This window comes from Typopeltis vanoorti, chromosome 23 (assembly GCF_054136105.1).
Source record: "Typopeltis vanoorti isolate ZY-2024b chromosome 23, IOZ_Tvanoo_1.0, whole genome shotgun sequence".
In the NCBI taxonomy this organism is placed as follows: domain Eukaryota; kingdom Metazoa; phylum Arthropoda; class Arachnida; order Uropygi; family Thelyphonidae; genus Typopeltis; species Typopeltis vanoorti.
In genome coordinates, this window is record NC_143571.1 from 52,826,802 (window position 1) to 52,844,605 (window position 17,804).

A 17,804-nucleotide genomic window follows, 5' to 3' on the forward strand; every position below is an offset into this window, starting at 1 on the left:
GGTAACAAATTGTTTAGTTTTAAATTTGGAAAGTGTATACCTTCAGCGTACAGTACAAAATTCACCGACCAAATAAACATTTGCTCAGTGCATAATGAACAGAACCGTACGAGGCTGTTTCTTCTCGTACCTATCTCGGTAAAGATCTTTTTCGTGGAAATCTTGCGACTGTTCTTCTAATGACAAGTAATTATACTAAGTTAAAACAAGCACAATTGAATCAGCTGACAAATTTGATTTACTCCAGATGAGTTTTTTTTTCCTTACTATTATTTATTTATAATTTATCCAGATGATTTATTACTCTAACCTTTTCAAGTCACGGAACACTTTTGATTATAAGAATAATTTGGTGAACACCAAAAGCATTAGGGTCATAAAACTAACAATAAAAATATACATGGACTTGCCTTTTATAAAAATGGAACCTGTTTTAATGCGATAATTGAACTGGTCGGCTTTTTGTAGGTTTCAGCAATATCAGGTCTAATATGTGATATAGCTACCCTCATCTCTTTGTCTATATCAGTAAGGTCTTTCACGCTTTTTAGTTTTTATCTTGGTTAATATTGAGAAACGGAGCTCACACAAATATGATGTTGAAAACTGTAACCAAATTTTCAGTGCCCTTGTGGAGGAGAGCTGGGTATTCGGCTAGGACAAAAATCCAAAATTCCTCCAGCGTTATTTCAGAGAATTTCATTTTTAGAATACGATTCTTTGACAAGGTAACTAATTGTTCTTCTTCTTGTAACGAAAATTCACAACTCGATGCATTAACTGTGCTAAATGGACTTCGTATGCAGTCATAATTGTGTGTATTTAAGGAAGGAAAGTAGCTTGAAATATTTTCTTCCAATATTGTTAATTGTTCTATTATAAAGGAAATAATTCCCTCGACATTTTTATTCAGAGTAGCCAATTACACTCAGAACTATGTCATGTGACATATTTCACAGGCGGAACATTTATAACATTTCGCGGAACACAACTGTTTCTGGAGAACACCGGCTAAGAACCACTGCATTAGAGAACCCCGTACATTGCTCGACATCCCACCCACGCACACATAGTTATAAGGAAGTATTAATAACAGAAGTATTAATAGTTTAACCTTGGCTGTTGTCAGCGAATGCTCGGAAATAACTTAGTGGCAACCAGTAATTCTTTGTAATCATTATATGTCACCATTTTAAAATTATTATTTTCATTACACAGTGCTTATTAAATGTAAACGATCCTCACATCCATTCTTCACAGCAGTATTTCTGAATATTTCCAAAGATATAATTGTCTTATGCGTGTACAATATTCTGTTTTACTGGAATCAAGTGCTCTCAAAAGTCTTCATTTAAGCGAAGAAGAAGTAGTCAAAGACAAAGACTTGATTACGATAATGCTAACAGTAATCGTAGTCATCATTCAGCATTATCGTAAAATCCTGCATCTCCTATGAATGTAATTCAACTTCCACCCATGGAAATATCCCAGTCAGAAAAACGCATACCCTCAGACAGGAGAGATTTGGATTCTAATTCCGTTAAAAACAAGGGTTTTTCGGAGATGAATTACCTAATAAAGTGATTTTAATTTAACTCAAACTGAACTCTCAATCTGTGGTCAGCATTTTGTGATAATGTTTTACGCTGTACAAATCCCAAATGTGTACGGTGGAATATTTGTTCCCATGAATAGGGTTGGTTGTTATGAATCGTATAGCGTCGCGACAGAACTAAAATAATATGGCATATGTCAGGGGTCTTCAACGCAGTGCCCGCGGAGCTCTTTGCGTGGCCCGCCGGCCATTTTGAAAAAATAACTGTTTCACATTAAAACGCAATTAAATAAAAAATAATTTCAATGAAGCCCGCGGGTCACTAAGCTATACTGCGGTATTTAGAATTGTAAGATGCTTTCCAGATTCACAAGGAACGCTATGCATTTGATGCTTTACATAAAATCCAACAAAAATAAATATTAAATAGGCATGCTTCTTCAGCCATCTACCAGAGCCAAGCGTTATTTAAGTACTAGTACTAACGTCGTAGGTAGATGGCTGAAGCAGTAGTTCGTTCGAGTGGGCTATCTAGTGCCTTCCAGATACATCTCGAAGGTTCTCGTTACTTTGTTATTTTCATATAAATACAAGAGGATCTCATCAACAGTCAGTCAGTCGTGAACGGTGTGAATATTCATGTATAAGCGCACGCAAGTTCGTCGTGTCAGCCATAGCCTATTGTGGTTTTATATTGCCAGACTTTTTTCATTAATGTGAGACATAGTCAGTAGATAATAACCGTTACACGGCCTATTTGGGTTCACCTCCCATCACTATGGCGTCTGAGAGTAAAAAGCGTAAATCAAGTGACTCTTGTCGAGTTTTTAATGAAAAGTGGACCAATTTGTACTTTTTTGTGCCGATCAACGATAGGCTAGTGTGTTTAATTTGTCGTGAGTCAGTGTCGGTATCAAAATAATACAATATAAATCGACACTATCAGACAAAGCATGCGCCCAATTCCGATCACCTTCAACGGCAGCTTCGTGTGGACAAAGTGAACTGTCTCCAAATTGATTTAAAATGCCAGCAGGATACGTTTAAAAGGCAGAGGGAAGCGAGCGAAGCGTGCGTCAAAGTAAGTTATAATAATAGCTGAAAAAATTGCTAAAAAATCAAAAGCCTTCTTGGACGGCGAGTTTGTGAAAGAGTGCCTCATCACTGCTGGGGATATTCTGTGCCCAAATAATATAACGAAGTGTTTAAAAAAGCGAATTTGTCTGTGGTAACTGTAGCACAACGTGTCGAAGAACTTGCCAATGATATTGAAGGAACTTGAAAAAAAGTGGTCGTCCGGATTTACGTCATATTCACTTGCTTTGGATGAGAGCACAGATGTGAAGGATACAGCACAACTGACTATCTTTGTCCTTGGCATTGATCAACAATTCAATGTGACAGAAGAACTGCTAGCGCTGGTACCTATGAAGGGAACGACGAAAGGCACTGAAGTCGTCAATGCCTTTCGTCGAGTGCCTTGAAGCCGTCGTTTCAACCTCAGTTTAACCAAACTCGAGAGTATGGTAACTGATGGTGCCCCTGCTATAATGAGAAAGAACGAAGGGTTTGTTGGGCTGCTACGGAAAGAACCAACTGGAACTAGAAGGAAATGATTTCGTCCATTACCACTGTTTAATCCAACAGAAGAATTTGTGAGCGAATTGGATTTAAGAATGTCATGAAAGTTATTGTGAATGTCGTCAACATTATTAGGACAAGAGAATTGAATCATCGTAAATTCCAAGAGTTTTCGAACCGAAAGTGAGAAGCTGATCACGGCGATGTGGTTTATTATAGTGATGTGCGTTGGTTGAGCAGAGGGAAGGTTCTTAAAGAATCTTTGACTTAAGGAGCGAAGTTCATGCAAACCAAGGGAATCCGATTACGGAATTTAACGATCCGAAGTGGATGACAGACTTTGCCTTTGTGACCGACATCTCGTTGCATATGAATGACCTAAGTACGCGGCTACAATCCAAAGATTAACTGGTGCACACTCTGTTTGCACAAGCTGACTCCTACAAGTACTTATGACAAACAATAAAAATGAATAATGATTTATCTGAAGAACTAGCAAAAATAAAGAAAGCTGCATGGCTATCATTCCATAGACTAAATGAAACACTTACTAATCCTAATCTTGACATTTCTGCGAAAGCAAATCTATTTAATAGTGATATTCTTCCATCACTCACATATGGATCAGAAACATGGAACACGACAAGTAAAGAAGAAGAGACTCTCAGAATAACTCAGCGTGCAATAGAACGCAGGATTTGTAACATCAGCAGAATGGAACATGTTAGAAACACTGAACTAAGAAAGAAATCAGGCATAAAAGATGTGATAACTGCAGTATATGAAAGCAAGATGAGATGGGCAGGTCACATAGCCAGACTCAGAGATAACTGATGGGCATATAGAATACCAAGAATAAAGAGAAAACGGAAGACCATATACAAGATGAGAAGATCCACTAGCAGAATCTATGGGTATAACATGGAAGAGAGAGAGAGGCTCAACATCGAGATCATTGGAGGCATCTTTGTGACCTGCACTCATGGAGAAATCTTGAGTGAAACACAGGTCCATCAAGGTAATCAAACACTCTGTTTTTTCACATCAAAGCTTTTGTTGCGAAGCTCAAACTTTAGGAGGCACAACTCGCAAAAAAAAAAGACTTAACTCATTTTTAGCTTCTCGCTGAGTCCAACTGTTCGTCTCTTGATGAATACGCTACAAAATTAGCGTTATTAATCAAGAGACGAACAGTTGCGAAGTTAGTTCGAGGAGAGATTTAGTGATTTTCATAACCAACAGTCTTCTTTAGATTTTTTTTCAATGCCATTCAGTGTCAATGCTGCCAAAATGCCAGGCTGAGTACAAATGGAACTGCTTGAACTCCAAAACAACTCTTCTTTGAGAGAAAAATTATTCCATGTGCTCTCGCTTACATTTTACAAAGACTACATTTCTGAGGACGCATTCCCTAATCTTCACCAGCATGCTTTGAAGATGTGCGCTTTGTTAGGAAGCGCATACTTATGTGAGCAGTTCTTCTCCAGAATGAAGTGTGTGAAGTCCAAGACAAGAACTCAGATTACGGACCAAGATCTCGAGAATACTCTGCGTATAGCGAATTCCAACATTGATACCAACATCGACAAGCTAGTCAAGGAAAAACATTGCCAAATTGTCCATTGACATTGTAAAAAATAAATGTTTTCTTCATTAAATTATATTTTTTCAAGTATTGATTGTATTTACTTATCATGAACCCGACTCCTACCCCTACGCTCTTAAAGCTGAGCTTATTTATTTTTATAGTATTTTATGTAAAGTATCAAATACACAGCGTACCTTATGAGTCTGGAAAGCATCTTACAATTCTAAATACCGCAGTATAGCTTAGTGGCGCGAGGGCTTCATAGACATTTTTAATGAGGCCCCACTGTCTGAAAGGTTGAAGACCCCTGGCATATGTGAATCATGTGTTTCAGATATTTTCTCAAACCAGTTAAATACTTTGTAGAAGGGAAAAAAACAGAGTTACCAAACAAATGAAATCTACTACTCGACTGGAGACCAAATTATCGAAGCTACGTTTGGATTATCTTGGAGTGGTCTCTAAGTCATCCTTGGAAACCGTTGTGTACAAAACAAGAGCAGTTATACGAGGATCGAACCAATAATTCTGTTCCCCTTTCCCTGTCTATTTTAACCGAATATGAAAAGTTAGCTTTGGTCTAACACTCTTGGAGAAGTCTTTACTGTATATGGAAAAACACGTTCTCTTTTGACTGGATCTGGGGTTGAATTTCATCACAAAATCAAGATATTGTACATTTTGGGATTTTGGGGAAACTCTTGGGGATTTTATAAGCGTAAAATATCCAAACTGGAAGTTGAATTGCCTTTAGCTGCGTTGGTTATTTGTAAACAGTTGGCTTTCTTTAGGAAGCTAAAAAAATAGGGAAGCTACCATTTCATTTCAGTGTTCAGCAAACAAATTGAAGCTATAGATGCAATTTCTTCTTTCTTTCTTTCTTTCCTTCCTTTGATCCACATAGAAACTATAAGAATATTTGTTGATTCTGCTAACATTCCCACATTGTAAATCAAAGAGGATGGAATGCTATATAATCAATGAAAATGCTAGTGTTTTTATTAATCATTAATTTTCCATTTCTTGGTGTCAGAATTTTCATTGAAATCAGGAATTTTCAAATAAATCGAGAGAGAGAGAGAGAGAGAGAGAGAGAGAGAGACCAGAGCAATGATGCTAAATTTACTAGAGAGATTTCAATGGCAAACAATTTGATTGCAACGCTTCTCAGTATTTCCATTTATTAAAACTCTCTCAATCTACCAGTCATTATAGGCGTACAGGGAAACAGGGAAAGATATTAAAGAAATGAATGAGCATCATAAAAAAATAATAGACACCCTTGTCGACTATCGACTGGGCACTCGTCGAACTAACCGATGATTTTGGCTGGATTGAAGAGGAGTTCTCTCTTTGGAAGTTCATACAGCGACAGTTTTTAACTACATTTTTCTATATATTAATGAGTATTCAGCAGTTGCAAAATTATGAAACTACTATTAATATTAAAACCTCCATGGAGTCAAGAGACGCATCGCGGAAAGTTTCACACACGATTTATCATACCATGCCCAAAACGTCTGCTCCTCACTCCCTTTCTCACACTCTCCTTATACAGCTTCCAGAAATGACCTCTTGTTCCCTATCTTAACCTAAAGCTGGTAATAACCTCCTAAAGCTTATATGTCTCAATCATATCCACCCCTCCTATCCACCAATTTCTGCAAATTGCATTTTCTCAATATGTCTTTACTCAACATTCAAGAGACCTGAAACTACCTTAGTCAATCGTCTCTGGACTTTTTCCAATGCATCTTGGACTTTTTGAAACTCAGGTGCCAAATCTGCACAGACCAATCCATATGTGGCCTGATCAAACCTTTATTCACTGGAACTATAATATTCTTAATTCTACAAGTTCATTATCCACTGTGCTGTCCTCACAATTTTAGCAATATGTCCCCAAAAGTTTAGTTCCTTATCCACAATCACTCTCAGATCTCTCATCTTCTTTACCTCTTCCAAGATACTGCCACCGAAAATGCACTCTACATCCCATTTCTGCTTTCCAAATTTTAAAACCCTACACTTCGCAACATTGAATTGATGTCCCCACTCATTTACCCGTTCATGCAGTGTATTCAAGTCCTCTTGCGAAGCCGCAGTATCCACTCTATTCCTGATAGCTCTTCTCAACTTTGTATCATCTGCAAACAACTGCATATCATCCTTCATATCTCTCCCAATGTCATTTACATGCAACTTAAACAGCAATGGACCCAATACAGACCCGTGGGGTACACCAATAGTACCTTCCCTCTTCTGGGATGTCGCTCCACCATAGACAACTCGCTGATACCTATCGGACAACCAATTTCGAACCCAGTGAACTAATCTACTGTTCAGCCCCATCCGTTCCAATTTAATTACCAGATTTTCATGTGGCAATTTATCAAATCCCTTTGAAAAACGAAATATACCACTGTGTATGCATGACCTTTATCCAATGCATTTATCGCTTTATTATAATAGGTAAGCAGATTGCTAAAACACCATCTTCCTTAAACAAACCCATGCTGGTCATCAAAAAGTATTTTACAGTTGTCAACGCAATTCTGAATCTTGGTCCTAACTAACACATTAACACATTTTTGACATTTTAACGACAACTCCATGGCCTATAATTCAAAGTCCTAGTTTTATCACCTCCCTTATGAATCGAAACAATTTTTCTCTTTTTCCATTCCTTTGGAACTTGGCCCAGTGCAAGACTCATGTTAAAAGGATATGTAAAAGCCATTGTTAACTCCCACAAACATTCTCTCAAAACACGTGGTGATATACTTTCAAGTCCTATAGCCTATTTACCTCAAGTTTATTAAATTCCTCTTATATACATCCTGCTCACTTACTAACCGTATTATAACAATTATTTAGAAAATTACAGATTCTTTATTTATGAGATGAATTTAGAAGACCTAAATATTATACTACTGACTGGCATTATTTTTTACACAGTGATGCAATTACCTAATCTATACGGACCTTTCCATGTAATTTTGATCAGTAATTATATTTTCCTCCCTCTGAAGAACAGGTTTTAAGTGAAGAATCATACTTTTCATTATATTCGTTTATTTTATTGAAAACGTTGTTAAAAATGACCTTCTGTCATTTTTTAACAAATCTTGCATATTAAATTAAACATTCACCCAAAATGAACATTAACTAGATATTTCTGAATATATAATACAATACTCTTCAAGCCGAGTTCCAAATAGTGTTGGAAAGCTCAAAAGTACGTATTCATAACATATTTTACTACGGTTTAATACACTTATTTCAGATCGTTCTTTGACCTTGAATTTACATGTAAAAATAGACGATCAAGATAAGATTAGTTGCACAATGTGTAACATCAAAGTTGCTAAAAGGCACTGATTCGTGTGAGAATTGTTGTTAATAGAGAATATCGCAAGATTACACGAAAACTAAAGGAATAGAAAACACCACTCCGCACGAAATAAAACACGCGGAATCGGACGCCAGAACCATCTTGATAATTTCTGATTGTAAATCGCAGAATTGCATTATATCTAAGGTCAAATGATCATCACTCTTTCTACCTGGGTATGCTGCAAATACTATGAATAGAGAGGAACGAGACAAACTTCGATACAAATGAAAAGGCTTCACGTTACGCTATGATAAGTTCTCTCGTACTTCGCAAAATCACCTTCTCGTAAATCCACTTAAATTGTGAAAACATCGGTTGTCGTTAACCACTGTTAACCACTGTTAACCACAACCGATTCACTGATACTCCAAACCATTTATGTCTAAACGACTGAATTGTTCGCTTTAAAGGAATGCAATGTGTTGACCACACACACACACACACACACACACACACACACACACACACACACACACACACACACACACACACACACACACACACACACACACACACACACACACACACACACACACACACACACACACACACACACACACACACATTTACACAGATAAATTTGTGTGTGTATAAAACATGGAAACAGCGACACATTTCAATTCATAATTAGCGTTGGTCCCCCATGAGTACAGCCTGTATTCTTCAAGGGAGAGACTCTGTCAGTGCTTGGAACTCAACAGGAGGAATTTTTTACCATTCTTCCAACAGAAACTTGATCAAATGTTCTTTGAAGGAGGGGAAACGTTTCCTGAGAGCTCTCTCCAAAATGTCAAATAAATGTGCTATAGGATTAAAGATATAAGATTGGGATGGCCATGGCAGACAGAATACTTCACCATCATGTTCCACGAACCGCTGGGTGACCACATTTTCTCGATGAATGGAAGCATTATCTGGTTGAATTGTGGCTGACTGCGTAAGAGAAACGTATGTCAACATGAGACGAAGATTATCACTTATGATTGGAAGGTAACGTGCAGCATCCATGTTTCCTTCGAATACAACAAGCGGACCTGGCAATTACAGAACCCCTAAAACCCTTCTCAGTTGGAAACGAGCACTCTCGATGGTAAGCTTCCTTCGACTGATGTGACACACGCATTCGTCCGTTTGCAACAAAAAGTGTGAACGCGGATTCATCGGACATATCACGTCCCTCCACTGTTGTGTCGTCCACTGGACCGCGTGCGGTGACGGGAGTGATCAAAGGCTTATGTAAGGCAACTCGACCGTGATATCCAACTCCCAGTGTTTCCCGGCGCACAGTGTTTGTTGAAATGGTTTCTCACAACCGGTGTTGATTTTTTCACGCAACTGCTCAGTAGTAGCCCGTCTATTTTTCGTGGTACAGCACATGAATGTTCGAATGTCCCTCTCTTGTAGTAAGCGCTTCGTCCACTGTTGCATTTCTCTGATTATGTTTGTCCTGTCGACTGCTATGCTGAACTAACGTTAGAGACTGTTTCTCGACTAACGTATGCAATTTCAGCTGTGCTGGTTTGGTCACAGATGCGCCTGCCAGTCCTTTTACAACAGTTACGTCCCTTTCATAGTCAGTGAGGTCCTCTCTGGATTCCATTCTAACATGGAATAACGGGGCAGGTCTCCGTTCACCTTTATACACACGTACCTAGGAACGTCGAGAGTATATTTGCGTATCAACTTCATCTGTGTTTGGTGCATTGTAGACGCTGCCTTGAAACTACCGTTAACGCGACCGGATAGCTAAGTGTTTCCATTTTTTGTCCATTGCCTGTATCTCATTATGGTATTGAAATTCTTTTTAATTTGTTCTTAAAGTTTAAGTCCCTTATATATTCGTCATACTATAAGCGACAGGCTACGTCGCAGTCGTCCAAAGGTATAAAATATTATCTTAACACAATCGATGGCCTATATATATAAAGTCAGTTAGTTTACAAATTTGCACTGTTAAACCTACGACCAAATTTTGCATGATCTGTTCGTTTGATTAGAGAAAGAAAACATCTGATCACAAAATTTTGGTAGTTCTAGGCTTATATCCTGAATTATTGGAACTAATAACATATACTTCAAGGAATCCACCTCTCACTGTGGGAAGACAGTATTCGGTCCTAACCTATGGATTTTTGGACAGCCTCTCTCTCTCTCTCTCTTCTGAAAAGCATTGATTCATCGATAGTTTGTACTCACTATCAATGAATGCTTGACGATTTAGAGTATAAGATTTCCCAACTATCTTCAAAATATTAGTACTAAAGGAGCTCTTCTTACTCCCTTTGAGGAATGAAGCGTGTCAGAGGATTTATTATTTTTTTTAAATTTTATTATTCATAAGAAATTTCTAAGAGGATGTATTAGTTTAAAGTGGAATTTTCATTAGGTTTTTTTTTCGAATTCGAAAAAATTATCCATATCGTACCCGAATAAATACCTCTGTGGGATCTGGATTGTATTTATTTCATCACATGAACAACTTGCGAATTCATTAGTGATGTGAAGGAAGGTATTTTCACTGAATGGCTCTCTGAAAGTTGCAATTGATTTTTTTTATTATTATAAAAATATATTATATTATTATAAAAGCCTGATATTATTGTTAATATCAGGCTTCGAATTAAGGAGTCGCCCAAAAAAGTAATAAGCCAGCATGGTTAGCCGAGTGGTTAGCGTACCCACTTTCAAACCAACAGGTTGCGGGTTCGAATCCCGCCGTGAGCATGGATGTTTGTGATTGTCTGCGGGGGGAGGGGGGGATGAATTTCATCATTCAATGGGAAAACACCATTGTTGGAGGCCTGAAGTGTGTTGAAATACATCCATGTTGGGACTTTAGAGCAGGAGTTCCGGACTATGTAAAGATTAATTTTAAAAATACAATATATATATATATAATTGATTGTTATATATGATATAATTGTGTTGTTATTAGATAAAAATATAAAAAATTCATCCTCCATTCACCCATCTTTCAAAATGTACTACAGGTTTGCAAATAACCTTTCTTGGGTGGGAAGAACATGAAAAAATTATTTAATGCAATATATAACTTATTAAGCTAGATTACTATTGCTCAAAGGTTCGTGAAAGATTCACTTGAAACGTGGATGAAGATTGGGTCTGCCTGCCTATATATTTAAACATAATTAACAAGGGCTTTTATTTCGAATCACATTGTTCATTTTAATTCATCACGCATCGTGTTGCTACTGATATGATGCAAGCACACTAAACTGATAGCGACCGTAACAGTGTGTGTCTATAGATTATGGCATTAATATTGTATTCTGACCTTGACATGTTTGATTACCGACCATAACCTAGTTGCTATTTAGCACAGTTTTATAGCTGATATTAGTCAGATGCATCTGATTTTTTACATACGAGTATATTTTGATTTCTTCATACTTTAATTATGACATAATAGACGAAATTGGGTGGAGATTTTTTTTCTATACACTGTATGGAAATTTCTTTTGAAGAAGTTATGTAAAAACCTCTCTTATGTTGTTTTTAGTGGAAATACAAAACAAGAAGTATGGCTGAGTATGTTGTTTAATTACACTGGCCAACAAAAATTTTTTTTTTTTCTGCTGATTATGATCTGACACTTGTTTTTTACCAATTTGGGTGCGCTGATTTCAAATATCAAACCCATTTTTCTCTATCACGTCAGGGTTTTCCTCTATGGCGTTTTCTTTTTGCTAATTTGTAAGTTTTTGATAGTTTTAAGGACGCAGTACTATTTAGAGGATCAAAAAATCGATTTTTTAATATTATTTTCTGAAAGTATGTACTTTTAAAAATCGGTTCCTAACGTTTTATCAAGAAATTCGAAAAATTCCTGAAGATATACAGTAGCCTATTATTCAAAGCGGTGCGCAGATCAGAATCGGAGCGCTCACCGCTCTCGCTTGTTAGTAAACGAATAAATGCGTAAGAACCTGCAACGGCACGCACTGGCGCTTTGAATGCGAGAGACGCCGATAACCGACCTGATACATTTAGGTGATGAAAAGTAGGCGATGACAACTGCCTAAAACAAATGAATGCTATATGCGTCATAGCGGACAAAGAACGATCGAAATCAGTCAATCGTTAATCGATCGTGAAAGTATGATGAGCGCTTAAAACGTTTCAATAAAGCCTCTGGTTTTTTTGTCTTGTTAATTGCATGTTAGTCGGCAGTGAAGAAAATTTATTCGTTTACTAACAAGCGAGAGCGGTGAGCGCTCCGATGCTGATCTGCGCACCGCTTTGAATAATAGGCTATATCTTCGGGAATTTTTCGAATTTCTTGATACTATTTTCTTGATATTATTTTCGAATTTCTTCATATTATTTTCTGAAAAGTACATACTTTCAGAAAATTTTTTTTGATCCTCTAAATAGTATTGCCTCCTTAAAACTATCAAAAACTTACAAATTAGCAAAAAGAAAATGCCATAGAGGAAAAACCTGACGTGATAGAGAAAAATGGGTTTGATATTTGAAATCAGCGCACCCAAATTAGTAAAAAACAAGTCTCATATAAAAGTCAGCAAAAATTGTGTTGGACTGTATTATTGACTTTATATAAAGTTCAGCAACGGGTTTGTATATTTGCATTTACAGTTACTACACATGTAAGAAATAAACTACATACTGATTTTGAGATCGCTATTTGTTACTGCTGTACAGTAACGTTGAAAAACCATCCATCATTGCGTACTTCTGGAGGGGAAAAATATTCTTAATAGCATTGATATCCCTTTTAAAATGCCTTAGGAATTATAGATGGATTCTTTAAACTCTTAATCTTCACATTGTAATAACCAAGTAGCCTCCATCAATTAGCATCGTCTGAGTTATTTAAGGCTTCTTAGACACTAATAGAATCGATACTAGGCCAAGTAGAAGCCTTAATGTTCTCATCCTTTTACCTGAACATTTAAAGCAACGACGGCGTGCTTTTCCTAGCGTATCAGCACCGCTTTACTTTATTTTTCTTTAGTAAAATAATTATAGTATTCATGAGAGATTTCGTATGTATGATATGTGATTTTGCTTCTTATCTTTAGCAAAGTTTCACACGCATTGTTACTATTTCTATGAGCTTTATTCATTAGCATAAATATTGCATTCAAAGTATTTCGTGAGCATGTGCTGTTCATCCACTAATTTAATTCTTCTCATACATTCTGTTCAGATTTTAAACTTCTCCCTCTCTCTCTCTCTCTTATTTTTTATTTATTTCATTAATGCTACCAAGTTTCCTAATTATTGTGGGTATAATAGAGATCTTAGTTTGTTAACAATTAAGGAGTTTTTTAAGTTGTCTTTTTCCAATTCATTTGAAAAGAAAAGAATATATGTTAAAAGAAACATCGGTTAGAACATATATTTTAGGAAATATATGTTTAACATCACCGGCTAAATCCTCTCTTTTTAGGCTCTAATATTTAGCTGGCCTCTATCCTTTTACATGGAAGGAAGCCTATATTTAACACATTCAAAAAAAAAAAAAAAAAAAGATAATATCACCTACCTCTGGACACAGGCATCGAGGTCTACTCAGTACACTGTCATCCTTCGATCTACTTTACACCTTCTGTAACTAAGTAGCCATTCTCGCTGACCGATTACTGTTTGTTATGATGGATGACTTCCTCTCCTCGAAGTTCTCCGCCACTGCAAGAGAGCCTCGGGGCCTTGTCACTACCCTCTTTCTCCTTCACATAATGACCAGTAATCATTTTCGTAGTTTTGCCCATGATAATACACTCTTAGTTTTTCTGTTCATTCGACAAGCTATGAAATGCATAAATATTCCAAGCAAACTTCAAAACCTTAAATACTGATTTCCATACTACTGTTCAGCAGAATGAGAAAAATGGGAAAATTAATAATAACCAGAAGTATTTAAAAGTCTTTAAAGCCAATAAATTGCTCTGATTAGCTTTTGTAATCATACCTTTTAGGATAAGGTAGTTAGTCGTATGCTTAAACATATATTTCGGTTTATAAATTGCGTGTGTTCTCTTGACTTGTTTGCCAGAACCACACATTTTTAATCCTAGTTTTTTAATTCCGTAACAGGAATTAAAATTCTGGTTTTAATCCCAGTTTTTTAATTCCGTAACAGTAATTAAAATTCCGTTTTTTCATTACGGAAACCCCGAGTTTCCGTAATGAAAAAACTCTTTCACCAACGCATAAGTAGTTCACTTATCTTTTCAGCTGAAACGACTTGGTAAGTTTCTTCGCGTTCTAGATGGGATTCTCACCTTTCCAAACAAAGGACTTTGGATGCAGTTTCAACTTAACAAAACAGTGTTGCGTTCTTTCTCACAGTCACATCCCCCTTATACTTAATAACACGCAAATCACCACAAGATCACTTCTCTTTTCTTTGACTGGTATTTACGTCTAGCTTTTCTTGGCATAACATTTATCACTTCCTCAGCCTCTGAAACACTATTCATCTTTCCAATAAAGTTACCGTTTGTATATTTAGCTACTACTAACTCTCAACAAATGCAAAATCTGTTCGTCCTTAGAATATTGTTTACACGTTTTTGGGGGTGGATGGGACGAGAAACTAAAACTTCTTGATTCTGTTCAAAGGAGGGCGATTTGGATAGTAGATGATCCCACTCTCTCTCTCTCTCTCTCTCTCTCTCTCTCTCTCTCGGGTTCACTGTCCGGTATACAAAGTAGTTTCCGCTTCATATATTTTCTTTTGGCCCATCCACGGTTTCTATGCCAAAATGCATCCATTATTCCTCGGATTTCTATTTGTCCTGTTAAAACACAAACACCAGCTGTCCAACATCTTTTGCAGTTCAACTGAAAAGTCATAGATCCTCTTTCTTCTGTTCGTGTTCATTCCGTTAGAATCTGTATTCCGGAATTTTAGTAATGATAACAAATTCCACCATCTTCCTGTGCACTACAAAGCCTGAATCTGAAGCCCATTGAGAATATATGAGTCCTGTTAGAAAAACAGATCTTGTGGTATAAAACATTCAAGTTTCTCATAGGAAAAACTATAACACTAACTTTTAGGCCAGATCACTCGCCTTCAGCTGAAAAAAGCCCTTACGAAGGTTTTTTTTCCATCCTTCACGGATATCGAAATAATTCCACTTCTACCAAAGAGCAAATATCGCAAGAGAGTGCAGGGAGATTGCGAAATAATTGCATCATATTGTGAAATAAAGCTTAAGGAAATACCCATTTTAGTTTCAATAGAATATCTATTCCAATTAAGGTCAAATAAAATATTTTTCATCACACTATTGCCCACTAAAAACGTTACCATAAGTTCGTCCGTCGAGTAATAAAAATTGTTATTTTAGTAAAGAAATTTATTGCGTATTAATATTGTTAAATATCTAAACCTTGCGTAAGTAACATAAATCTCTTTATGTTAATAATATCATGATTTTTCCGTACCATAAATCTCCTTTCTTCCTTTTTTCCTGATTTATTCTCATGCGTAGACCCACACTTCACCGTGCAGATATTCGAAACTAAATCTGACGGAAAAGGTGGTGGGCCAATCCTTATTTCCGAATTCCCGAAGTGTCCTTGTGTTTATATTTTGTGTGTTTCCAATCAGAGAGCTCGTCTAAACCAACTGAGCTACGGAGGAAAAATCTGCTGATAATTTTTTATTAAACATGCGATCGGAAAGTTCTTTTTAGATGGGCCTTATTTATTGAAAACAGCAATTTTATAAACTTTCATGAACTTGGAACAATTATATTTCAAATAATATATCTTTATCATTCGATTGTGAATTACAAAGATAAATTACCTGCCCTATAAGAACGATCTATTTAGAAAGTAAGAACCCATCTGCCATAAACATTATGCAAAACACAACGATCCTAACAGCAATTTGTAGCAAAATATTGTTCTATTGATGTTAAATGCTAACTATCAATCTTATTCTACTGGTGTTTTTTTCTAATCAGTATTTCTTAACTAATATTAAAAGAAAACAAAACTCTACCCATCCCATGAAAAAGTTGGCATCGAGTTTTGTGATTTAAAATTAAAAACAGTTGAGTTTGAAAAGAAAGAAAAAGAAAGGAAAAAACAGTCTGCATTATATTCTTTACTTCGCGACATAAAATCATAAAATTCTCCTAAAAATAATTTCGATAAAACAAAATAAAATAAAATAAATAAATAAATAAAACCCTAAAGTAAGGAAAGATTCAATGAATAATAAAAACGACTTTCGTCTTATTTTATTATTAAAACAAGTCACTGTCTTTATCGTACAGAAGAAACAAGGATGAATAACACTACGATACTGTAAACTAAGAGATTTTGAAGGAATGCTAATTTACGGAAAACTATTTAAAAGCAAACATATGTTGTAATGAAGGAACGTACCTTGGATATACATTGAAGAGTCGATTCTGTGGTATCCTTAGAAAGACACTTTTGGGAGCAGCCGCAGTCTTGCTCAAGAGGTTCCTAGATGAAGCTTTCTGTTCGTGTGATGTCCTGAGGTGGTTTGACGTCCCGCTCACACTAGTCGACAGTAGCACGGTCGCTTCGTATTAACCATTACCTCTCCTTTTAGTTCAACGGGAATTTCCTCATTAAAGAATCCCAAAGAGTCCTTATTATAACCTAATGGAGGCCTAATTCAATTTGTAACGTTAATAAACAAAGCTTTCGGGATAGCAAACCTATCATCGAGCATCATTTCTCCCGTAATCTGACACGCCACCGACCAGTTCATGAACATGTAATCTTTTTTACGGCAATTATAATAGGGTGTCGTTTGATGTTCTTTCTTCGCTACTCGTCTCTGGACTTTTGTCGTGCGGTTCTAGTGTCTCTCATCGCATTAGGGAATATTTTTCTACCTGCAGCATATCCCTAAAAGGATTTCAACGCGACTTCAAGCCTTACAACTGCATTAGCAGAACTGAAAATCAACCCCAGTGGACAGTGCTAGTGATATTTGCATCAAATATGAATTGAACACGACACCAATATTCTCTAGCACGCAGATGCGTGCGTTTCGCAGAAAATTGGTACAGCACACAACGGTGTCACCCACTAATCGTATCTAGGGCTCCAGAATAGAGGCTGGTGATAGCGGTCGAGTGTGGGTGTGCGTATGAAAAAAACACAGTAGGTCAGACATTCTTAAAATGTTCTCAGAGTTTGTGAAGTGCGTCATTATAGACTTCACAAGAGTGCGTTGATTTCATCATAGCATCAAGGTCTATTTTTAAGTGATCTACCAATTTAAGTCCATTTATTTTTAGAGAATCTTTTCTAGTTACTTATCTGAAGCGATATTTAATAGTCCGACTTACAGTTCTTCACCAATCAGAACAAGAATACCTTTTTTTACGCTTATATTTTAATACTTTACTCAATTATGGATGCAGTAGGCTAAGCACAGGTTAAAATCTATACTCCTATCGTCAGCAAGAGGAAGGAAAATAGAATTTGCGTGCGAGTTTGTTTTCGTGGAGTGGTTTTTAAAATAGGTACCGTATATAGGATTTAAAGAGACTTGAAGCTAGTGAGAATATGCGACTCTACTTTACTACATAACTTTTAACTTTTTTTTTTCTATCTTACTAGATTCAGCTTCGGTTGTATAAGTTACTGAACATAAATAATAACTTTGAAGCAATGAAGGCTGCCTTTATCGGTGTTGG

General features: G+C 36.5%; 1 protein-coding gene across 1 annotated transcript in view; it reads right to left on the bottom strand.

The window, feature by feature from the left end:
• The window catches only part of LOC150093855 (uncharacterized), a 39,021-nt gene extending 21,890 nt beyond the window's left edge, over positions 1-17,131 (bottom strand). Inside the window, exon 1 of the mRNA XM_090413207.1 lies at positions 16,513-17,131. Coding sequence (XP_090269333.1) covers positions 16,513-16,525 — 13 coding nt within the window. The 5' untranslated portion in view covers positions 16,526-17,131. The remainder of the gene's footprint in view (positions 1-16,512) is intronic.
• Positions 17,132-17,804: the final 673 nt, after the last annotated feature.